This window comes from Cibotium barometz, chromosome 41 (genome assembly GCF_041138505.1).
Source record: "Cibotium barometz isolate CiBa-2024 chromosome 41, ASM4113850v1, whole genome shotgun sequence".
Lineage (NCBI taxonomy): Eukaryota > Viridiplantae > Streptophyta > Polypodiopsida > Cyatheales > Cibotiaceae > Cibotium > Cibotium barometz.
This window is the reverse complement of record NC_141086.1, coordinates 32,273,957-32,299,103: the sequence shown is the minus strand read 5'-3', so window position 1 is coordinate 32,299,103 and position 25,147 is coordinate 32,273,957. Positions and strand designations below refer to the sequence as shown.

The 25,147-nt window shown below is 45.7% G+C and overlaps 1 protein-coding gene across 4 annotated transcripts in view; it reads right to left on the bottom strand.

The window, feature by feature from the left end:
* Positions 1–24,362, bottom strand: part of LOC147614873 (sodium/calcium exchanger NCL1-like) — a 47,339-nt gene extending 22,977 nt beyond the window's left edge. Inside the window, exons 1-7 of one of the 4 annotated variants that reach the window (XM_086780200.1) lie at positions 24,017–24,362; positions 8,661–8,715; positions 3,385–4,170; positions 3,094–3,198; positions 2,121–2,314; positions 1,868–2,018; positions 1,597–1,725 (exon numbers count right to left, since the gene is read on the bottom strand). In XM_086780200.1, coding sequence (XP_086636326.1) covers positions 1,597–1,725; positions 1,868–2,018; positions 2,121–2,314; positions 3,094–3,198; positions 3,385–4,170; positions 8,661–8,715; positions 24,017–24,324 — 1,728 coding nt within the window. In that variant the 5' untranslated portion in view covers positions 24,325–24,362. The remainder of the gene's footprint in view (positions 1–1,596; positions 1,726–1,867; positions 2,019–2,120; positions 2,315–3,093; positions 3,199–3,384; positions 4,171–8,660; positions 8,716–24,016) is intronic. The other 3 variants (XM_086780202.1, XM_086780201.1, XM_086780199.1) reach the window with 3 other exon arrangements.
* Positions 24,363–25,147: the final 785 nt, after the last annotated feature.

Sequence of the window (25,147 nt, the reverse complement as noted above, 5' to 3'; positions counted from 1 at the left end):
GGGAGGAGATGTCAGGAACCAAAACTCTGACCGAAGGTAGTCCAGCTGCTCTGGCCACCACTGAAGCTGCTGTGGGCCAGCCTCAAGCACCGAACCCACCAATGCTCCTAGCCTAGAAAGGAGCGGGAGGTACTCACGGCGGAGCCCAGGAAAGCAAACTGTAACATGGAAAAGGCGGTCTCCTTGCTCGGCCGCTGCTGGGTCAAAGCCATGCTGCCAAGGTCTGAAGAATGCCCGAGCGCCCCTGATGTCAAGGGGACTCATGGCAAGGACCTTGGCCACGCTCTGGGCTGTCTCGAACTCGATCTAGTAGTGTCTACGGCCCAGTAGCTGAACGTCCAGGAACATCTACAAGAAGGCGGGCCTGGAGAAGATCCCAGATCTCCCCTTTGCTGGGGCGAGTGCCGACTATACGGCAAATGGTGGAATGCGCCTGGAGGCGTTCCACCTCTGCGGCGAGGCTCACTTCCTCTTCTAGCGAAAGAGAAAGCCTGATGGGGGTATCCTCAGGGGCAGGCGAGGGGGCTGCGGGAGAGTCCCTCTGAGGTGGGGCGGGAGGAGCCTCCATCAGAGTTTGAAGCTATGTCGAAGGCGGAGCGAATGCGGAGAGTCCTGCAAGAACTGAGCTGCACACAAAGGGCGAAGGGTGAAGGCGGAAGGCAAAAAACCCCAAGGGACGGAAAAAACACAGAAAGAAGGGGAGGGGGGATAAGGCGGCGAGGACAGAAAAAAAAAAACCGGGGGGGGGGGGGGGGGGGGGGGGGCGGAAGCAGCGTGCAGAGGGGGGGGGTGGTGGGAAGAGAGGGCGACGGCTGGCGGAGGGGGAGCGGGGCGCTGATGAAGGGAGGGGGGGCGCGAAGGCGAGGAGCAGGGGGCGGGCGCGCTGGGGTGCGCAAGAAAGCCAGGTAGAGGGGGGGGAGCTTGCGTGAGGGCAGGCGGGGGGGAGTAGACGCGTGGGCGAGAAGGGGGGGAGTGTGCGCAGGCAGCAGCGCGAGCCAGGGGGGGAGCGTGAGAGCTTCAGCGAGCGATGGACTTTCTTGACTAGGTTACTTATCTTGGTTTCCTCGGGGATCTACACGATACATCCACCACCCAAGAACTCCTTGATTATAGGTAATAAATTATAGAGTCCACAGCACTATCAAGTTCATTGACTCTTGAAGGTTTCTGCAGGCTTAAAATTTGGAGTAGGCTTTTCATCCGGTTTTGCATTCCCCTCATCGGAGTGATTAACTGTTGGAAGTTCACATCAGAAAGGGGAGCAATAATTTGGCATGCGTGTGTGCACACACAGACAGAAAGTACTGGTGTGTATGATACAAGGAAAGTAGTGACCAACATAATGTTTGTTAGGTGTGTTGCATTTTTTTCAATCAAAAGAATATAAATATGCATATGATCTGTATAGATGAGGCCTATCGCTGCCTAACAAGGTCCAGGAAAAAATGTGCCTCAAGTTTTTTTTTGATAGGAGCTTTTACATTCCATACCTTGTACAACCCAAAGCATGGTATGGATCACGGGTTCCATGCACATATGAAATACAACTGTGCACGTGCACACATAATGATGCCTAACCAAGATGGAACTATTCACCTGAAACGACAATGCAGACGACATCATGGAATTTGATGAGAACGAGGTGATGCCCTGTAAAGCAGCAGTTCTCAATAACTGAAGACGTGCTTCTTCCATCTTCTTTTTCTGTAGCCACGGCGATGCTATCTAGAAAGAAAAACCGTCTAATTAGTATCATGCCACAGATACTTGCATTAGTATGAAGATCATGCATAACAAACTCAAAAGCATGTAGATAGAGAGCTCCTTGTTTAAAATCACAGTTAAAGAAGCAGGTGAGATTTCTTACTTGATATACACAATAAAGAACTAGGCCAGATAAAGCAAGAATGCACCCTGCAAGAGCTGATTTGGGACCCTCTTCTGGATGCCTGTCTAGAAGAGGCAACTGTGCACACACATATGGTGCCCCTGATACCATCATTATCAATGCTCCCCACCTGCCATCATTCATATACACCACAAGCTATGGTAGGTGAAGCTTTCACTTTCTTTTCACTTAGAATCAATGCAAAGGATTTAAATCGATTGTATCAAAGCACCTTGTCTGCTCATCTGTAGTGACTCCGGTCTGAAAGAGGTCAAACCCGCGTGTTAATGTCAGCTCTTCTGCTGTCTGTCCAGGTCCTGACAAATCGCAGCGCCCCGCAACAAGGGATCCTGACCATGCTAAAGTTAATATTAAAGTTGTGGATCCTGCAAGTACCCCTACCCCTACAAGAACCTCTTGTTGCGCCTGCGCCAATGATACATAAGTGAATAAGACCTAAACACACTGATAACTTCTCTTTTGAAATCATTAAAACACAACAAAACATTTTTTGCCTCCATGAAATCTCACACTTATCTTTTGGGTGCAAACCTAACCTAGTCATACATGCACTTTAGCCCACACAATGCTGCCCATGCAAAGGGCGGGAAAGTTGATGAGCAAGATTGCCCATCCATCCGTGATGCGCAGCCTGGAAGAACCTTGCTGAAAAGTAGGGATTGTTGTGCATCCAGCCTTAAGCATACTAAAAGAATGTTCGAGAGGGACAAGCATAGTAAAAGAATGTTTGAGAGGGACGAGGAAAGGAAGAAGTTCCTGATCTCAACTATGTGTGAGATTCGCTCTCTAAAGTAATCCCACTTGGAATCTTTTAGAGAAATTACTAAGAAATTCCATCACCAAGGTAAGGACAGATCCTGCTCTAAACATTGAAGAAGATAAGATCTCTAAAATTAATTCTACATCACCAATGAGGTGGTAGCTCAAGTGGTGAAGTGTGTCTTGGGACCGGAAGGTCCTGGGTTCAACTCCCACTAGGTGCTCCCTCAGCAGCACACCTACAGGCAGAAAAAAACACCTATGGGCGGTGAAAAAACGGTAACTATGGGAGGATCTTGGGCCTAAGGAAAGTCAGAAAAAGGAAAAAGTACATAGACACCACCCCACATTGCCATGGGTGTTCTAAGCATACTGTAACAAGCTACATGTTTCTCTTGCTTCAGATTATGGCTGCATATAAAAACCTCTTCTATAGTCCCTCCGACTCCTGATGCACATATAAGGGCCGCATCTGGAAGTGCTCCCAATATCGGGAGAAGAAGGCCACCAATCAGGCCTGGATTCATCACCTGCCCAAAAAAATGAAATGGGTTAAAATTCCCCAATTTTCCAACCGGCTTCCATTCAAAAGAGGCAAACACTTACCTCAAGTTCAAGGTGCAACAGTAGGAAAGCCTCTAATGACTCACATACTCCATGTATCCATGGATTTAAGGGGGTCTATTACAGTTGTTGACAGTAGCTCAAATGCTTACCTCAAGTAACAGCTCACTTCCCTCTGAAATCAGCTTGGCAGCCATGAGAAGAAGGTACCCATATACCAGCATAAGAAACAAGTTTCCTGAGAGACTGTTTGAGCATGGAAATATTCCATATGTTTCTTCACAAACTGACATATTTTCGGATACTGTGAACAGCACCATAGCTCTTGGAACAGTTGAATCTGCAAGCTCATGTGCCAAACCCCTTGTGCCTGCAACCATCTTCATATCCCTACCCTCTATTATAGGGGTATCCATCACCAGAGACTCACTTGAAGCCTCTCTTGAGAGCATCTTAGATCCATTTTCGGTTACTTTTACCTTACTATATTCCGAAGGCAAATAGCCCTCAACCATCTCTTGTGCGAATGCTGGAGCTTCATTTAAAAACAAAGGTGAAGAACTCATGAGAAATAGTAGGCAAATGACTAGGAGAGTAGACTGACTACTCTTTTGAAGAACATCTAGATACCATTGTGGCCACAGGCGAAGCCACAGTGCCACACCAAAGTTTCTGTTCCATGAACTCAGAGTTGATCCCTGCAATTTTTCCTTTCTAGGTCTACCCTTCTGAGCCCTTTCGTGTTGACTCATCCATGAAGTTCCCTTTAATAAGTTGTCTTTCTCTTGAATGAGAAGAGAATTTGTCATGTGATGGCCACTCGAACTATGGAGCCTCGAAGCTCCCATGCAACCTTCATTTCCTTTAAGCCACCTTGTCTTTGGACCACATAAGTGCACTAGTAATCTCCTGCTTCCCTCCTGTCTTCTTAATGTTTCCTGCAGTTCCAAATGAAGAAGAAAAACTTTGTGAAGCTCTGAAAATGGTTACAATTCAGCACGTAAGGTTTTAATATATGAAAGTTGGAATCGATTAAAACTCGAGCCCTCCCTTACTTGGTTCCTTCCATACTCCAGTCTCCTCCTCTCCCCAGCTCAAAAAGGCCGACAGTAATGTGCCACTCCCTTACATTACGCCACCCACTCCTTATCTTCTCACCAAAGCCTCTGTAGCCCCTACATTTTCCTGCTCTTCTCAATTCTTTCTGCCCCTACAGCCCCTTGCCACATCTTCACTAGTTCCTCTCCCTGCCAAATAGGCAGAAAATACAGCAAGAGACCTAACATATCATGTAGTTGGTGTTCTCGCACACAGAAATATTAAGAGCTTCTATCTGAATCTCTCATTGAGGAATATTAGAATGGGCAAGGTAGTGGCTGTGTTCCCCACAACTGGGGCCGATAGCTACAAAATATAGTAATTTTATCAAAGGTAGAAGAATAAATCTTTTAGTTCCAGGCATTTTGTAGTGTACAACTCCTGTTGGTAGAGCATAGGGGATCTTCCACAAAGCATTCAATATCTACGAACCAAAAATGTTGAAAATCTTTAAGCATCAGGGGCCGCTTATTACGACGATGAATGATTTAACCATGGAAATTAGCAGTCAAACTGTATAGCGGGACCTGTCTTTGCAACCAACACTACCACCCCCTTGTGAAAAGATGTCAGGATTGCCCGGCCTAACCAGGCAATTACTTCCTTTTTGCCATCACTTTTCCTTTTTCTCCATTGCTTCTCTTGCTTCAGAGCTCTTCTTACATGTATCGCCGTGTCACCGGCATTCGCTCTTTTTCCCTCCATGTCTGTATCTACATGCATTAGCTGCATCCATATCACCAGGTAGGGTTTTTCGTCTGTATATTCTCCCTTAAAATGTTTGTTGTTTGCATGACACAGTAGTAGCCGGCTACCATGATGATGTTAATCTATAAAAACTGCCCATAAAATTTGTTCACTGGCACTTCCACCGTTAGCTTTTCCAGACTGGTTTTCCATACCAAATGAATCTTCTTTGTTTCAATGCTATTGGGACTTTCTCAATGCTTCACATGTCCAACAAGTATCCCAATCTACCCATCATTGACCCCACGTAGGATGGAAGCTGATCTCAGGGCACCTCCAGAAGTTAGCAAGTGGTGCAGGCAGCCTCAATCTAAGACACTAACCATGATCTATCTGGGGTGTGTTCCTGCAAGCACTTTAAAAAAGCTAGGCTCCTACGTTTCCAATCTATGCTCATGATTAGGAAAGGCAGCCAATATTTCTCCTACTCCCTCCTGAAAATAGAAACTTATCCCACTGAGGGTCAGGTCTAGTGCTTGCGCAGACATGCCCGCAGCTACCCCTTTTTGCTCCTCGGGGTTGTACATGAACTTCTCAACGATCCTCCAGGGATGTTGTGGAGTGCCATGCTACGAGGTATCAAGATTCAGAAGAACAGAAGCATGGTGAGAGAAGGTGGTGTCCAGAAGATGGTCCAAGGGAGAGAAAGACATACTCTGACGGAGTTGGCAAAACTCCAGCAAGTGCCATGCATCTTGCGGTGGAAATCGTCACTTCTTCTGTCTATCTTGAGGTTACTTTATCATGTTGGAATCACATCTGATACACCAGCATCAATGTAAGGAACCCCTGTTTCACGTGCAGGCAAATTTCGGTCTAACGGCTAGGGGCATCAGGATTGCGGAACTAACACTCCTCGCCATCTTGTCAACAGTCTTTAGTGCAGCCATTTAACTTCTGGCCCAATGGCTGGATAACCAAACGTGTGATTACACCAAGGTACAATTTTTCCAGCCACACAGTACAGCCGTCATGATGTAGTGTTCCTGAATCACCTAGATGTCAACCTCATCACCCACCAAGGCTCTCTGAAGCCCCTTGCGGACAAACGTTAAATGGCTGGGTACCCAAATGTGTGATTACGCCAAGGTACAAATTTTCCAGTCACACCCAGTACAGCCATCATGATGAAGTGTTCCTGAATCACCAAGATGTTAACCTCATCACCCACCAAGGCTCTCTGAAGCCCCTTGCTTCTAGCTATGGCCCCTCAGTGCGCAATTGCCCCATCAAAACACAGGCACGTCCAGAGCCATCCAAAGCTATCTAGGGCCAATGAGAGTTACAACATTCCCTTCTGCAATCAATATGCCTAATTACTGTGGGAAAACAGTGAATTAAACATGATTCAACCGGAAGTCTGCACAATTCTACCAGCTAGTCTCGGTCCAAAGAGTACCAAATGAAGAGCAAAGGCGGGCCTGACTAGGCTGCCACACGTACAGCCAAGTCCCATCTTGGACTAGCATCCTAGTATCCAAGACATATCCTTATCCCGTTCCAGATGCACAATGGCCAACTGGTCCAAGGGCCCTACTCTTCCCCCTTCGTGGGTTAGAGGCACAGTAGCTCTCAACGCTTCAGCACACATAAGGCATTTGATTGGCCGAGCACAAGGAGATTGTTCTTCAGCACACATCAGGGGTTTGATTACCAGAGCATGGGGAGATTAGTTTGCAATCCAAGTTGGTCTGTCAGGATGGCCCACTAGCTCTGTGGCAGAAGCCTTGAACAACTTCTTGGTGTCACAAGATAGAGGATTGTATGATCTCCACTTGCCTTTCTTGATCACGAGGCTCAACACTACACAGAGGTCTGTTTAAACAGCAATGAGGAGAACTTCCAGCACTGGCTCAGCCCAAATTCCCCATCAGCCTGAGGTGAGGAGGTGGGACTTCACCAGGTACCCCGTTACACCATGATCTGATACTTGGGCCTGGGAGTAACATCAGAGTAATAACTCTTCCCTTCTTTACAAGAATTTAGAGCAGCACAGTAATCGCCGGTAAGCTTGGTGGTTATTGTTGAACCACGTGCTCTTTTAAGTTTTACTAGCGCAAAGCTGTATTTTCAGTGATGCAAAACTTAAGAGAGCCATAGCCCTCAGCTTTGCAATATGCACCCAGTCTCCTATGTGCCTGGCACAAATGTCGGCCTGAGCTTCTCTAGGTTAAGTGTTGCTCCGATGCAGAAATGACTCTCGCAACCCCTCATTCAGAACCAGCTGGATCACCTTCCTCCAGCTATCCCCTCAGTAAATGATCCCACATGTCATGGGGCACGTGAGACTCCAGACATTATGGTGCATGGTGCAACAGCAACAAACAACAGATAGACCTGACTTTTTGGGGAGAGTAGCTGTCAGGAGTGGGGACCCTGCCAGGTGACGCCACCCTCCCATGCGTGCATGTTGCTAAGCCTCTTGGTGCCAGCCGTGGTCTGGTGGTGGACATGTGCTGGCTGAATGTCTTACCAACAGCTGGGTCATTTACCTTCTGCTTCAACAGCATGATCACCCCCCCCACCAAGCAGCCCCACTGGACTACTCAAGGTATGACAGCACATTCTTTTCGTGTTCTGAGGCAATTGTGGGGTACCTAACACTTCACAAGGTCACCCTTTTTTCGTGGTTGAAGGCCCACGGCAGTGCCATGCATATCTAACTGGCTACGCTGAGCGGATTAGCCATTTGCACAGGCAGTGCCGTGCACAAAGCAAGTAGCAGCAACATTGCCTTGGGGACAACCCCAGTTTCTCACTCAGGGGGCACACTTGTTGGGCTATGGAGACAGGTCTTGTTCTTCACCGTAAGGATGGCATGTGCTTGGTGTTGTCAGAAGTGCCTACTATGACCACCTCAACAGTCTTGCTAATGTGTCCCAATGGGTCCCAGACGGCCACCCACCAGGAGGTGCCACATCTGCGCAAGCGCAAGGAGGACCAGTGTAGCCAGCAGAGACACCACCTCAGCCACTGGCCTCCCCTCCCTCTAAAAATCGGGCTTGGCAGGGAGTGACGGTATAATGTATTCATGGCTTGAATAGCCCCTCCTCCACACAGTTTCCCCTGCACGTGGGAAAATTCAAGGGCCACCATTCAACACCAACCAACAGCCAAATATGCGAGAAAAATATAGCATTGCATGAACATCAGTGAAGAATTACTCCCATAGAGGCCTGCTAGATGCCACTGACCCTGGTGGACTCCATCACACGAAACAAATCTAGGTGAAATCATGATTAGCAGCCTCATAACTTGCTACATTTGGCATGCCAAAAGCTAGGGGCCATCGGGTGTGTGTGTGGGGGGGGGGGGGGGGGGGGGAGAAGAGGGGGGATGCTACTCTTCCTAGAGGAGACAGTATCCCATTTCATCTGATCTAATCCACACGCTTTACCCCAATGGGAGTGCAAGCAAAGCAACTCTTCACCCCTGCAAAGTGCAAGACAGCCATTTATCACATTTAGCCTGAGGGTTAACGACTAGCCGAATGCAAAAGCCCTAAAACCTCACCATGACCAAAAATAACCTTTGAATCAGGTATTACTAGGAAATTAGAAATATATGAGTATTCTTGCCTCACCTTAAAAAATGTGATGAAGTGATGATATGAGGAACTCTGTAGACATTGCAAAGACCTGTTAAGGAAAGAGACCTCGTCAACTCTTGCATAACATTTGAAAGCAATTTCAATACCACACATGAATTAAAGGAAGTGATGATCTTCATCCTAAAAAAGAATTTCAACATCATCCATATTTGTGATTCAGTATTGCAAATGAGTAAGAAATTCAATGGCATCTTACAAGAGGCCATGAGGGTCAACATGACAATAATAATAAAATAAGATTTAAATTATCATGCCACTGACATAAAAAGATATTGAGAAGAAAAATGAACCAATAAGGTGGCTAATTGGAATGGTTCCCCGATTGGTATTACAGCCTTCTCCACATGGTTGGACATTCTTTCCTATCACGGCTTGACAGCCTTCCCCCCTGGCCCCCCTCCCTCTCTCTAAGGGGCTTTACCCCTACAGTCTCTGGCCTATCCTAGGAGAGCATTTTCCCTCTCATGACTTGGGTTCTCCCCAACTGGTCACAAGCCTTTCCTCTCTAGTCTCTAGCCTACCTTAACGAGAGCCTTTTCCTCTCTAGTCTCTAGCCTACCTTAATGAGAGCCTTTTCCTCTCTCATCATTTGGGTTCTCCCAATTGGTCTTGGGTCTTAACCCATCAGTCAAACAGCCTTTCCTCTAGGTCAAACCAGATTTGCATTCCGTACGTGTACGAAATTCTTCTATCCATACAGTGCGTTCCATATGCGTTTGCAAAGCCCAAGTAATAGTTCAAAATAAAAGTGGACACAATAGTTGCTTTATGCTCATAAGCGAAGTAAAAGTGGACACAAGAGTTGCTTGACGTGTAAGTTTGTTGATGGCATGTGCATAGTGCTGGTGTCCATTGATCAACATTCCATTTCATTTCAGTTTTCAGTTTTTATTGAGTTGTCCATTTATATTGTGAAATTTAAGTTGTGCTATTACGCGTGTGACATTTTATGTGTCCTTGCCAGTTCAAACCCCGCCCCCCGCCCCCAGCAAGAATGACATGTTGCACAAAATGGAATGGACACTTGGGAAGGATGACCGAAGCCATCACAAATATGGACCAGCACTGGCAAACTGGGAGGCATGGTGGCAATTTTCCGAGATGCCTTCAACAAGAATCAAAGAAATCCTATCCCTTCACGAAGAGCAACACAAGAAGAGAAGAATGGAATGCAAGAGGTATATGACAAAGAAATGGGGGCAATGAGGGCCTAATAGGACAAGGAGATTGCCGACCTCAAGAATGCCCTCCATGGACCAAGGGACCCCATACCCATGGTGGAGGAGGAAGCCTGAAAGGCTGAGGAAGCCAGCAAGACTGCACGGGAAACAGTGTTGAAGCAACTCAAGGACGAGAACACAAAGCTCTGCCAAGAGCTTCAAGCAAAGAAGAAGGAAACCAAGGAGCTCTACCTAAAAGTTGAAGCAACAGAGTCAGAGATCCAAATGGGGAACACCTGGTGGAGGAAGGAGATCAATGCCACCTCCAAGTGGATGTGGCTAAGAATAACCTTGACAAGAGCTCCAAATGGGCGGAGATATGCAAGAAGCAAAAACCAGCTCAAAACACAATTATGATGGCCACCTTGGAAGAAGACAAGCGGAGACACTCTCGTGCGCTCCATGTACGAGCCACAAGCCTCCCCGTGGGAAAGTCACTGAAAGAAGATGGTGAGACCTTGTGCCAACAAATGGATATCACTGGAACCCCATTCATAGATGCTTTGCTCCACAAAGATTTATCTAAGAAATGATCTCACTCCTTTGCAAGTAGCGCAATGGAAACTTCAAGCTATGAAGGCAAGCAAGGTAGGCAAATGGGTAGTATTCCAAGATGGCCACGTCATCATTACCAAGTGCCACACTGCATAGCAATACGGGGTCTATGGGACCATGGATGCACCTCACATGGCCAGAGGGAATTGCAATGGGACTCTGGTCCAATTCAGGAATTTTTGCAGAGACAAAGAGGGACCATCTTTTACACAAAGAAACATCAAAGCCCCAAGAGAGGGCTACCCACAGTGTCTGGATATGTATGGGAGTCTGCACATAGGGGCCACACCTAGGCCTCGGGGGGGGCGGGGGGGGGGGGGGGGGGGGCGCGTGTTATATGGCTGAGGAGGAGTGGCATGCCTATTCAAGCCCCCACTTGGATAGAGTACTCACAATGGCCCGGCAGGATGAGGAGGCCTGTTTTATGTGGATGCTAAATGCGTTTACCCAGATAAGTTTACAAATATACACATTGCAGTGTGTTACTTTCCATCAGAGACTTTTGCCTTTGCCCAAGATTTGTTGCCAGATTGACAGTTACCATATGTCCCTTTGTTTGCAAATATTGTGAAGTTTGTCCAATAGGGAGATATCCTCTTGTTGTGTGCAACTTCAATGCACAGACGGCCGACATACAGATGCATATGTATGACTTTCATGCAGACCCAATTATGGTTGCAGAGATGGACCCCATGGAGTTGGGGCTACAACGGCCATCACAAGACACTAGGCACATCACTACGTATGAAAGGAGTTCCTTGGACTTGGAGGACATGCATAAGCTGTTGATCTATGACAGGATGTATCATGTCCCATTGGCCCACCTCAGATAGCCTGATCTGTTTCCCCCACAAGGGAGGCTCTAGCACCGTAAATTATGCAATGATGTTTCCTACTCTTATGCGACATATATTCAAGAGTCTCTTTCTATCTACTTCTCTATGTTTGATCATGCAAGTAGATTGGTGTTTCTTAATCAACATTAATTAGCATTAATCACGCTTAGCTTCCGCAATGTTACATTTGATAATCTACTTCTCTATGTTTGATTATGCAAGTAGATTAGCATTTCTTAATCAGAGTTAATTAGCATTGAGCACCCTTAGGTTCCGCAGTCATGTTACATTAGCAATCTGATTAAAGAGCAAGACATACTCGACATATAGAGCATTTGGAATATGTCTTAAAGTGGAAGGAAAAGTGTGAGGAAAGCTCAACTTGGGAGAAGGTAAGCAACTTAAAGAAGAGATTCTCTGATGTACATGTTTCTTACAACAAGGAGGAAGTGTCACATGTCTGTATTGACAGAATTTTCCTAGAGATTTATGTTAGGGAATCTAGAGGGCTTATGGGTCCATGTGGGTTGAGGGCAAGTGCCCTAGGATTTTAATTATGAACTGTTGCATTGGCTAGCCTGGCATGTGAAAGAGCCACGTGTCCAGCACGCGTGGGAAGACGTGCGAACATAAGCGTTCTTATCGAGATGGCAGACCTCGTGGCACCTAGAATGGCATTTGGGAACCAATTTGAGATCCATGTGTACGCTAAAGTAATGGGCAGCCAGCTGTGAGCCTGTGATACATCTCACCCTAGGTATGCATGGCTGGCCTGTAGGAGTTGGGCAGCAGCAGGTGTGGGAAACTGGCCAGCGTAGGTGCCACATGGCAGGTGATGACGTGGCAGGTAGGGCAGCTGGCCATGGCACCCATGTGCGTTGACTACTTGGATAGTGTAAACCCTTGATTCCAACAGTGCACAAGGCCGGGTTTGGGAAAAGTCTTCTTTCTGGTGTACTGGTGCCCCCATCATCACACCCACCCTTCCTCAGTGCGAAAGGCTGCAACGCTCGCCATCTTTCTCTTATTGGTCTCTGGTTCTAGCACTTTGTCATGGATTCACCGGCACTTATGGAAGCATATGGAGGAGCGAATCGCTCCTCGTGTGGATGCATGAATTGAGGCCTTGGAAACCACTTTTGGTCGGATGGATATGGTACCCCAGCCATCTGCTGCCACTACGTTTGGTGTCTACCCATGCTCGTACTTCTCAACAAAGCCACGAGGATTCAGAGGACAAAGTAGCAAAACTTTCTGGAGGAGTGTTTTTCACTCCTCTGGATGTAGGAAAGGATGCACCAGGCATGCTTCGATCCCAATTCAGTAGTCATCATTCTGAGCCAAGACATAGTCGTCAGGAGACACGCCTTTCACGTCACCAATGGTCTCCTTTGCAAAATCCCTATCCACCAGATTCTCCAGACAATTTCCACTTGCCGTCACCGGCTCGACAATGGGGGACTACCAGTTTGCCGAGTTTGTGACATGAGAGGATTGATTGTAGTAAACAACCTTAGCCTTAACTTAACTGCATTTAGAAACACTTAAGAGATATAGAATGGTTTCAATGCAATGCAATGCAACTATATTAAATGCAATGGTTACAACTGAGATCTAAAAAGATCTATGATGCTGATGATGCTGACTTTGACTGCATGGATGCTGAATGCTGAATGCTGAACTCCACACCTTCTTAGGGTCTTGGGCTGAAGACTACCAAACGATGAGAGATACTGAACTGGATGATGTGCTATGCCTTTTATATATGAATTTGATGCTGGTCGGGTAGTACCTACTGCTGTCGGCCTACAGAAAGCGTCCACGACTATGATTAATACCAGTCGGCTGGTTGAAATGTCCTGTCGGCTGCTGAATATTCTCACAACTGGCCTCAATGCCCAGTCGGCTACTCCTGTCAGCTACCCACAATGTTGACTTGATGCTGGAATGCCATGCTTAATGCTCACTTAATGCTAAGAATGCTATGCTAAATGCTTATGAATGCTAATTATGCCACGCCACCTGTACACCAACTGAGTGTGCATGTGACATTCCCCTCTGCTAAACTGTTACTGGGTGGTACGGGTGTGCATGTGTTCTTCCTCCATGCCTCGTGAGGAACAAACTCAGTTATTGAAGCTTTTGAAGATTGATGTAGAAGTCCACCAATTAGACCCGCAAGATGGCTCCGCAGTAGGTGGTTCAAATGTTTTTCAACTCCATTTGGTGCGTACGGCTTTGGGAGGTGCTGCCCTCTTGTGGTGGGAAGACCACCTTAGGCACCACTTTGTTTCTTGCTGGGATGATTACGGCAAGGCAGTTTTGAGGCAGTTTATTCCCATGCACTATTATCGTGAGCTCAGGGGGCAATGGGAGTGCTTTACCCAGAAGCAAGGTCAGCAAGTAATTGACTACCGGGCACATTCCTCATAGCTTCTGCTCATGCTCCCAAGGACCGTCCGTAGTCGGAGCACGTTGAGCATTTCGTGGATGGTTTGAAGCCGTCCTTCCACGTAGATATTCGTGCACATTAGCGCCATGATCTTTCGGATGTAGTTCATCTTGCTATGACCCTAGAGATGTGGGAAAGTCCTAATCTTGGAAGTCAACAAAAACTCCAGTAGAAGAAAGGCAAGGAGATTCCTACACAAGGAGTTGTTAGGGTCATGGAGGACAACAATTCTAGTGGGGGACAGTCATAGACACGACTCTCTCAGGAGGAGCTCGGAGCCACGCGACTGGCCTTGGGGAAGCAGTCCGAGGGGGAGCTTCTTTAGAACAAGAGGAGCACTCTGAGGAGGAGGCTTCTTCAGAACCGGAGGATAAGTGGAAGGAGATGCATGTGTGCATGTCTCAACATTTTTCATTTCTCGGGTTTAGCCAGGGTGCTTCATTGCATCATGCCACACGCTCGTGAACATAGGAAGTTTTTGGCCAAGTCTCTGAGGGAGAGTCTTCAGAGTTGCCGTCTACTCTCCGTGGAGAATCTTTCGCCTTTAGTTTTGAGGCTTGTACAAGAGTACTCTTCTGACCTTCCGTTTGCATTGGGTGCAGTTTGGTGTCATGGAGGCACCCAAAGAGGACATGTCACCAAATTTGTCTTCACCTTGGGAAGATATACCACTGGGTCTGTTGCATGTGCGGAAGTCTTGCTGTTATGACCCATAGCCCTAAGTCTGATTAAGAACAAGATGTTGAATTAAACATGATTAAGACAGAGGAGAGAGAAGAAGAGAGAGAGAGTTGGTGTCAAGTTTTCTTGTATTTTATATGGTACAAAAAGGTGACTTTATATATATATATACCTAGATGAATCCAGTAACATGCCCAAATTCACCTTATAAGAAAGTGCAATTTATAACCTCATGGTAGTCATGCACAAGACAATAAACCATCAACTCCATCATGCATAGTATGGACTAGATACTACAACATCCCCACTAACATCATCAGTGCCCAATAGTGGGTGTAGAACTTGGTTGGGCCCTTGGTCAGCCCCGAAGGGATGACCTCTGGCCCCTACATAACTTCTACTGATCTCTATGCTTGATGAACTGATTGTCATGACTGAAATGATGACTTTATTCTTTTATATACGTGGAGGATGGTAGTTGGCCAGTAGATATTGCTATCAGCCAGTATTGGACCTGAATTCAAGAATTAAATCCTTGTAAAATGCTGCGCTTCGCCTTCAATGCTGCCCACACTACTGGCCCCTTCAACCATGTGTTGGCCACTTGCTGCTTCGGCTCCTGCTGGCTACTGGCTGCTGCCAACAGGGGTCCCATGCCCTTCCATGGTGATGATGATGATGATGATGATTATGATGTTGATGATGCTCATGATGATGATGATGATTATGATGTTGATGCTGCTCATGATGATGCTGATGATGATGTTGCTATTGAGTGAAGGTAATGACCCTTATGCTGATGATGCTCTCTAAATGTTGTCCTAACTGCTATATTAATCAGGGATTATACTGTTCATCCTGGAGATCAACCATGGCACGGGCGTGCACGCGACATTCCCTCTTGCTAAACTTGATGATGGGGTGGACACTCTGTCATCCTTCTTCCCTGGAGGACTACTAACTTTAACCTTATACTTTGACTCTGACTTTGACTTTGATATTTTTGTCTGAACACCTTCCACTTTTGATCTCCACTTCCAAGTTTTGCTGAAGGGCGGTAAGGCAGTTGTGTTGGGGCAGTCTTGTGATTTCCCAATCATTGACATAATAATCACAATACAGGGCTTGTGTTAGTCTCAATTGAAATGGTTTTAAGTACGTACAACACACCAAACCAAGTCTCCTCGTGGGTATAAGTGAGGCTGATCTTGTGAGTCTCTCCCTAGTCCCACTCACTACTGTGTCTTTTGATTTAGCAAGGTAGCAGCTGTCTCCTCAATTGGTTTTCCCTCCAAATGGTATCCAAATGGTCTCCACTTTTCTTATTTACTTTGGATAAATGACATGATCTCTGTTCGTGTTCCTCCTGGTTGTCTCGATGAAAGCATCCCTCATAAATTTCCCCTTTGATTGAGATGTAAGAGGGACGGGTAGCCCATCATGCGGAATGAGTGTTTTGTTGATAACTTCTGAGGATACATGTAATGGTCCATGTGGGAGAGGGGACCAACCTCCATTGTGGAGAGTCTTTAAGGAGCTTCCTACTCAAGCACCACTAGGCATCCTTCTCAAGCACAAGTTTCCCCTTAGATGTGATTTGTATCCTTTGGGACTGGCGAGGAGAGGGAGTCCTTTACAAGGTGGCAGAGAGCATGAGCTGATTGATTGAGGATGCTATTCTTTATACAATCAGAGTGGTTGGCTTTATACTAATGGCCATTGGTATAAAGATCCTCACACCTCTCTTCTCATGGGTAATACATAGCATCTTTGGCTTTATGGTCGATGTCCTCTGAACATCTATTCCATTGCTGTCCCCATGCCTACCATCCATTTCCCTTAACACAGCAATGGGTCACCTATTGGAACCGATCATGCCTGTTGCTAGGCCTTTGGAACTGATCTGAGAGCTTAATGATGTACTGGTTCTGAGTACATACCCTCAGGGAATGCTTTCCTCTAGCTTTGCTCATTGCAAACCACTCCATATGCTACCTTGCTACATTCTTCTGTTGAATCTGTGCACCTCCTTGGGACTATGCTTAGTGGCTAAGCCTGAATGCTGTAATACCAATATCTGCAGCCCTAAGCCTCTTTCTTGTATTTTATATGGTACAAAAAGGTGACTTTATGTCTGTACATGGTTGGGTTTTTGGTTAGCTCCGAAGGGGGTGACCTCTCACCCCTACATAACTTCTATTGACTTCTATGCTTGATGAACTGATTGTCATGACTGAAATGATGACTTATGCTTTTATATATGTGGAGGATGCTGGTCGGCCAGCAGATATTGTTGTGGGCCAGTATTGGACCTGAATTCCAGGATTAAATCCCTATAAAATGCTGCGCTTAGCCTTCAATGTTGCGCACACTGCTGGCCCCTTCAACCATGCGATGGGCCACCTCCTGGCTGCCGATAGGGGTCCCATGCCCTTCTATGGTGATGATGATGATGATGATGATTATGATGGTGATGGTGATGATGATGATGATGATGATGTTGCTACTAATGATGATGGCACTGATGCTTATGCTGATGATGCTCTAAATGCTGTCGTAACTGCTATATTAACTAGGGATTATGTTGTTCATGCTAGAGATTAGCCATGGCACAGGCGTGCACGTGACACGGTGTGTATTCACCCACTGATATATCCACAGTGCATAGATTTTTTGGAGACTGTACTGCCAAAAACACGATCTTTGCTTCGCTATATCAGTGAACATACATGAGCCAAGCACTATGGGTGGATACGGATTTGATGCAGGTCTTCCGATGAGTCTTTTTCTTGGTTCTTCTTTCTTTCTCCAAGGTGCATTGGAATTAGTGCAAGTAGGTATTGTGATCCATAGAGGAGTTTTTCCAAGCCTTTCTTTGGAGTGTGCTTTCTGTGAGCTCCCAGAGGATACTCAGTGGCTTGCAAGCGGTTGGACAAATGGAAAGTGTTGGAACAACAAGAATCATCCGCGGGTTTATTTGCAGATTGGAATGTGAACCTTCGCACTCAACGCAAAATGGTCTCGTAGTGTTCGGGATCTTGGGTACCTTGGATAAGCTTTGCTTGGATCTTTTCCTTTTATGAAAGGGCACTTTATATGGACACCATGCAGCTAAGGGCAACTGCAATGCAAGTGGGGTAGAATGGTCGGCCACGTGGCACGTGGCTGATCGGCAATAGTGATGCATATATATACATATATTGGGAAATCGTCATAATTGCTTGTCTTAGTGTTGGACTTCATAGAGTGGTTCTCTGTAGGTGAAGTGCTAGCCAAATCTATAGAGTAGGTCATACGGCTATGGTTGACGTCGTTTGGGGCAGCTTACACATGTATAGACCAGCCTGGCCACAGGACCAAGGGGCACCTTTTTAGCCTAGTGTGAACTCGTTAAGTTACTTTTATGACACTTTTGTAGGGCTTGCAAAAGGCTGGTCAACTGGACATGAATTTGTTCATAAATAGGCACCTAGCCCCACGAGCATTTATCAATCAAATATTCCACATATCATGAGCTCTTTGCACATCTGAGCAAGGCGATTTGAAAAGAAAGAATGCAATCTTGCAGCAAGCATTCTGAGATCAGCAGAGTTGATCACCTTTTGTACTTTGATCATCATTTGTACTTCTTTCATTGTACATAATACAAGGATTAGCCTAAGGAATATTGGTGTGTGTATCTGTGTTTGCTTGTCTTCCCCTGCATATCAATCTCTATTAACGCCTCACAAAAACAGTAATCTTACAGACTCTTTGTGGAGGAGTGCTACTTTGCAGAGATAGTTGTCTTACCTTTGTTTACTTTTTCCCAAGCAGCTGCTTTTTATTTCTTTGGCTTTCTAGCCTCTTGTGGACTTTAAAAGTAGTACACGTGTGTGCATGAAGCCATGCATGAAGCTCAGCTTTGAGCAGCAAAGCTTAGGGTGGAGCCCCAACAATTCATACATAGCAAACCCTCCATCCCACATCACATTGTACTGGTAGAGTTAGCGACCTGCCTCCTCCATATGAGGCACTCATCAGTATATACACGGTTTGCCGGTTTGCCCCTTATTGAAGATAGTCCATAGGGAAGACAGCAATAACCATGGCTGGGCCTGACCTCCTCTATGCCACTAGCCTTACAGGTAGTAAATGACTACAAGAATAAATGACCCACAAGTTGGAGACCACTTACAAGCTCTCCTTGGATGCATTACCACCTTTTTTTATACTTGGGGACACGATTATATACACAAAAACCATTGTCCATAAGTAAGCTTGCTAGAATAGTTCTAGCAGCTTGATTACAACTTTTTACAAAAGTACGAATGCCCAAAAGCTCTTTTTCCTGAGTCATGGAAGATTGAAGGTTTTTTTTTTGGGTGCTTGGGCTCTCTTCCTGCACAGAGCTTGTGAGCATGCGGAGACCATTAGCATCATGAAATTAGCTAGCAATGATGGCAAATACATTCAAGAGACATGGATATAGTGTCATGTGCACAGTGTATATCTACCATGTGCTACACACACACAAGACTAGCTTCGAGGTTTGGGGAAGCTTGGAGCTAGGCAGGCTGATTGGCGAGCTGAGTTAGGGATAGACTAACGGGCGGGCACCCAAGTATGGACGGGCGGGCGGGCACCCAAGTGTGGACGCCCGATGACCGGCCAAGAGCCTATAAAAGGGTGGCCAAGGTTAGTCATTAGTCATATAGAGTCTCGCGTGATTTGTGAGAGCTCTATGGTTTGGAGCCTGGATCTAGTGCAGACGTGCACTTGCTTTACGCAGCCGAGGCCGGTAGCAATCTCGAGGCCCGCAAGGGCAGCTTCGTGGCGGTATGGGACGTCGCGAGGAGGAGATTGGTCGGTATGTCAACCTAGTTAGCTCAGCTCGTGGCTCGGTGGGGACAGCCAAGACTGTGGGCTTGCCCACGGCTGTCATGGTTGGGAGGTGAGTCAGGCCTGCACCCCCCCATGTTGTTTGTTTGTTTGCAGGTTTCGAGTCTCGTACCAGGAGCGTTCCACGAGGAGATCTATGGGGAGTTGACAGTGGTATCAAAGCATGCCTCGTGAACGAGCAAGTCGGTAGGTAGAGAAGATGAGGTCGAAGAAAGGTATGTGTTAAAAAAGCTTGCTGTTTTTTCTGTGCGTACTGCTGTTTTTCAGATTCAGTATGTTGTTTTTTCATCATAGGAAACCCGTGATGAGGGTGTAGGTAGATGGTAGGGTTGTTTGCTTTGCTAGAAGAAGGCTGAAGATGTTTGTGCGGTCGCACGAACTGTAGAGAGAAAACAGAAAACAAAAAGCATGGTGCTTTTGGGTCGAACGAGAAAGAGAGAGAGAGAAAGAAAGAAAGAAAGAAAGAAAGATATATTAACGTCTACGAGAGGCCAAAGTCGGCCTATGAGACAAAAAAAATAATACAACTGTGTTCTTCCGGTCATCGGAAGAAGAGAAAGAAGTGTTAGGTTGGCTATGCGGGGTCGCATGCTCGTGGTGGTCGTGGGCTGCCGGAACGTGTAGGCAAAGGCGTGTAGGTAGCCATGCCCACGCAGGCGGCCAACGGCATCTGGCCAGGCCTACGTCCAAGCCAGGCTGGCAGGTGCCCAGGCCTATGCAGGCAGGCGCCTAGGCCTACGTTCGGCGCTTTTGTTTTTTTTTAGATTAAACTTTTTTTTTTAAAGGTTTAAAGGCCCCTCCAAGGTTTAAAGGTGTTTTTTTTTTTTAAGAAAGCAGAGTATATATATCCATATATATATATATATAAAACACAAAAGCAAAAGCTCAAGTAGCTTTTGGGGACAGTTATATATACCCCTTAAGTGGGCTTCTTGCCACACATCTCTCAAGTTTTCAAGCTCTCAAGCTCTCAAATTCCCTCGCACTTTTATTGTGCAAAGATCGAACTTTCTCTCCACTTGCCCTCTTTACGATGTCGACCCAAGAATCGGAGTTGGAGCCCCTTGTCAAACGCGAAGGCTTGCCGGCTACACAAGATACCGATGACCGACTTATTGAAAGGTCGTGGACATAACTCAAATCAGCCTATCACTTGGAATAACGATTTGGATATGGCCTTCAGACTTTTAAAAGATAAAGTCAAGGAAGCACCTATCTTAGCATTAGTTCGCCTTATGTTCTTGAAACTGATGCCAGTGACTATGCCATCGGGGCTGCTCTATTTCAAGATGGTAGACCGGTTACTTTTGAAAGTAAAAAGCTAGACGACACTCAATCTCGTTGGCCAACCCTTGAGAAAGAGCTTTATGTTGTGATTCATGCTCTCAAGGTTTGGAGACATTATTTATATGGCTCCAAGTTTGTGGTATTGACTGATCATCAGTCAATCAAGTATGTGTGTGATGCGGATGATTTGAGAGGAAGGAAAGCTCGTTGGGCTGAGTTAATGCAAGATTTTGATTTTGAGATCCGTTATCGGAAAGGGTCCATGAATAGTGTTGCAGATGCGCTTAGTCGAATTAAAGAGGTGAATACTTTGTCGTTCACCGAGATTTCTACTGACTTATTTCAGTCATTGACAGAGCTTTGCAGGATTGATAGCTATTTTGGTCCATTTTGGCAGAAGATCCAGGACGGGAGCTCATTGATTGACCAAGACTCAATGACTGAGCAGTCTACCATTCAGGCTGCAGAAGGCCAATGGAAGATTCCGAATGGTTTACTATTCCGTAATGACAAAATTTGTGTACCACAGATCCCGGACATTAGGTCCAAGATTCTTAAGAAGTGTCACGACGCCCCTTCTGCTGGACACCCTGGGGTACACAGGACGCTATCGTTAGTGAAACACACTTTTTATTGGCCAAAGATGAAAGGATATGTGGAAGATTATGTTCTCAAGTGTCAAATTTGTCACGCAAATAACGCTAAACGCTTTAGAGAGGCTGGGTTGTTGCATCCTTTGCAAATTTTAATTATAAAAGAGTGATTTTCATTAGATTTAAATTCTATGCATAGAAAGATGATTATTGATTATTATTTTTATTATAAAAGAGTGATTTTCATTAGATTTAAACTCTATACATAGCAAGATGCATATTGATTATTATTTTTATTATAAAAGAGTGATTTTCATAAGATTTAAATTCTATGCATAGAAAGATGCATATTGATTATTTTTTTAATTATAAAAGTGTTACTTTCATCAATATTGATTTTTATGCATAAATAGATGCATAAAAGAATTTTTTTATAGAAGTGTTACTTTCATCAATATTGATTTTTATGCATAAATAGATGCATAAAAGAATTTTTTTTATTATAAAAGTGTTACTTTCATCAATATTGATTTTTATGCATAAAATGATGCATAAAAGAAATTGTTTTTATTGGGTTGTGGTAGATCGCTTGACAAAAATAGCTAGATTTTTACCGACCCGGAAGACTATTACAGCTACGCAATTAGCACGGCAATTTATCGAGCAATTGTTTAGACTATACGGGTTACCGTAAGAGGGCTCTAAGTTTACGAGTGATTTTTGGAAACTTGTTTTTGAGAAGTTGGAAACAACTTTGAATTTGAGTTCCTCAGATCATCCTCAATTTGATGGCCAAACTGAAGAGTGAATCAGATTTTGGAGGATATGCTTCGAGCATATGTATCCAAAGACAGAGTTCATGGCTTCGTGGCGGTATGGGACGTCGCGAGGAGGAGATTGGTCGGTACATCAACCTAGTTAGCTCAGCTCGTGGCTCAGTGGGGACAGCCAAGATTGTAGGCCTGCCCACGGCTGTCATGGTTGGGAGGTGAGTCAGGCTTGCACCCCCCAATGTTGTTTGTTTGTTTGCAGGTTTTGAGTCTCGTACCAGGAGCATTCCACGAGGAGATCTATGGGGAGTTGACATATAACCACACTCGCTGCGAGGGCAAAAGGACGAAAGGACCAGATGTACGACAGATTCGAGCAAAACAACATAGCATGAAATGGATGAATGTGTGAATGTATGATGGTGAATGAAAACATGTACAAGAGGCCCTCTGATGTGAGGAGACTCTGAGTAGAAGACCTATGCAGAAGCAAAGATGATGTCGGAGCTGAAGCACAGTCGATGACGAAGGCTCCCGTCGATGTGAGGCAAAGGCACTCCGTGAGGTGGTCGGTGTCGAAGGCTCGCGTCGGTGGATGCAGAGGTACTCCGAGGTGGTAGTGGGCAGTGGAAGGTGAAGTGATGTAGACTCTGGTGACATGGTGTTGCAGTACCTGAAGGGTGATGAAGAATAGAGAGGATTGTCATCATGAGGGGTGCAGGCTCTAGGCTTTGGTGACAAGGGTGCTGCAATACCTGAGTCTCTTGCAGTTTCTGAAGGGTGATGAAGAATAGAGAGGATTGTCATCATGAGGGGTGCAGGCTCTAGGCTCTGGTGACAAGGGTGCTGTAGCCTCTAGGCTCTGATGAGGAGCAGAGAGGGTTGCTGTCCCAAGTGGTGTAGTGGTGCAAGCTCTGGTGACAAGGGTGCTACAATACCTGAGTGGTGGTGAGTAGCACAGAGAGGGCTGCCATCACGAGTGGTGTCGATGAAGATAAGCAGAGAGGGCTGACGTCCTGATGATGTGAGATGGTGAGCAGAGAGGGCTGCTATCCCGAGGTGAACTGTAGAAGAAAAACGCAGATGTGCTGTGGTAGAGAGTGGGCTGCTGTCCCAAGATATGAACTGATGACAAAACACTGATGTGCTGTACTGTAGCAGAGAGTGGGCTGCTGCCCCAAGGTGTGAGCTGATGTAAAATGTTGATGTGCTCTACTGTAGCAGAGAGGGCTTCTGTCCCAAGGTGTGCTGCAAGAGAAGTACTGCTGCTGAATGGTGAAGATGAAGATCTGATGTGGTGCAGGTGCCGGCAGCAGCAGCAGCATGCAGACGATGATGTGGTACCTGATGTGGTCAATGATGTGGTGCTGATGTTATATATAGTGGTGGTGTGCTGCTGGTCGGCCCAGTAAAGGGGCTGTCGGCCAGCAGCAAGACCCAAAAAACAAATAAATCCAATAAATCCCCTTTTTAGGGCTGGGAAAAATGTCATTTTCACACACTCGCCTCCTTCAAATCAAGATCAGTTCCTCACTATGACAGAGGATGGTTTCATCCCAGATGGCAGGACACATGAGGTGCATGTGTCGTACACATTTTGATGTTCATGGGGTCTCATAATACACAGTACACGTTCAGAGAAAAAACTATGTTTATGCAAAGTATGTGGCATGCAAAAGGAGTCTGAAATCGAGATCTAGTGTGTGATCTGCGGGGGTTTATATAAATGGCCCTCATCACTAGTTTCAATTACTCACATTCATGCTACAGCATGTCTACACATAGTTTTCAGTTGCATTTCAGGTGCCCTAGAAAGAACAGGGTGAGAATGAAAGCCCCTACATTCATGCTACAGCATCTCTACACATAGTTTTAAGGTACCCTACAAAGGGTAGGGTACATGTCTATGTGTAATTGAACATGAAAGCTCTACTTACTGAATCTTTTTCAAAAATTTCTTCAGTTTTTTCTTCAAATTAATCAAGCAAGTCAATTGCATGTTTTCAATTAAATAAGAATGCATTTAAGCCATTTAATTGAGAAATGGGGCGCACCTTGTTGGAGGGTGAGCTGTGAAGCTGGTCTGCTTGGCCGTTGCAGGAAGGAAAGGCAAGCTTCTATGGAGCGCTTGACAGGAAAGTGATGGATGTTGGCCAACAGAAGCGCGCTCCACGCCATAGCCTAGGATGTGCATCCTTCTGCAGCTGCTTCTTATGTAACGTGCTTGCTCTTCGACTAGGACTAGGCCTGCATCAAGGTGGTGGTGATGAGTTGCTGTTGTAGCCTTATCGATGATGTGGATAATAATACTATGCTTTGCTTGCAATTTGCTAACATTATTTATCATTTTGTACCTCCTCATAGTTTATATTTCTCCATTAAATAGAAAAATGGTATTTCAACATTTTGAAAATGCTTTTTTTTTTGGGTGGGCATGGGGATACTTTTTTAAACTCCTTATTTTGTTCTTCAAATGATTGGATGCATCTAAACTTTATTATCCTTATACAACATCTATGGACAAGGGAGTTTGCCAAGGCCACAGAAGTGGGGCACACTCCCCCCTAAGCTAGCCACATTTAGCCATGTGGCAAGATGAGGATTTTTTCATGTGTGCAGGTGGTGGTGGTGGAGCCTCTCCCTAACCAATACTTATGCAGTGTGCCAAAGCACTTCACTACCCCAACCCACCCTGCCTCCAATATTTACTATCCTCAAAACCACACAGGTGACATGCAATGTGTACACTCCACACATTTGCTTACCATCTCACCTCCACATCTTTCAAACATATCCATCAACACACTCTCCTCCTCCTTCACTTGCTTAGCAAGCCTCTCTCTCTCTCTCTCTCTCTCTCTCTCTCTCTCTCTCTCTCTCTCTCTCTCTCTCTCTCTCTCTCTCAGGCCATGTTCAGACTGTACTGACAAAAGAGCTTGCATTTAACCATGCCCACCTCCTTGGACACCAAACGGCAGCACCCTCAATAATATTCTCACACAAACCCTCTTCATCAACAAATGGGCATATCCCAAGTGGTTAGACCCTAGGTTCAATCCCCAGTAACTTTCACACAAGATCACCATCTTATGTATGTTGTCAGAGGGTTCCCGCTCGGTCAACTTGTGGAGGCCGGGAGCTTTTTCTACCTCCCGGACATGTGGGACGTGAAAATAAACAAATCA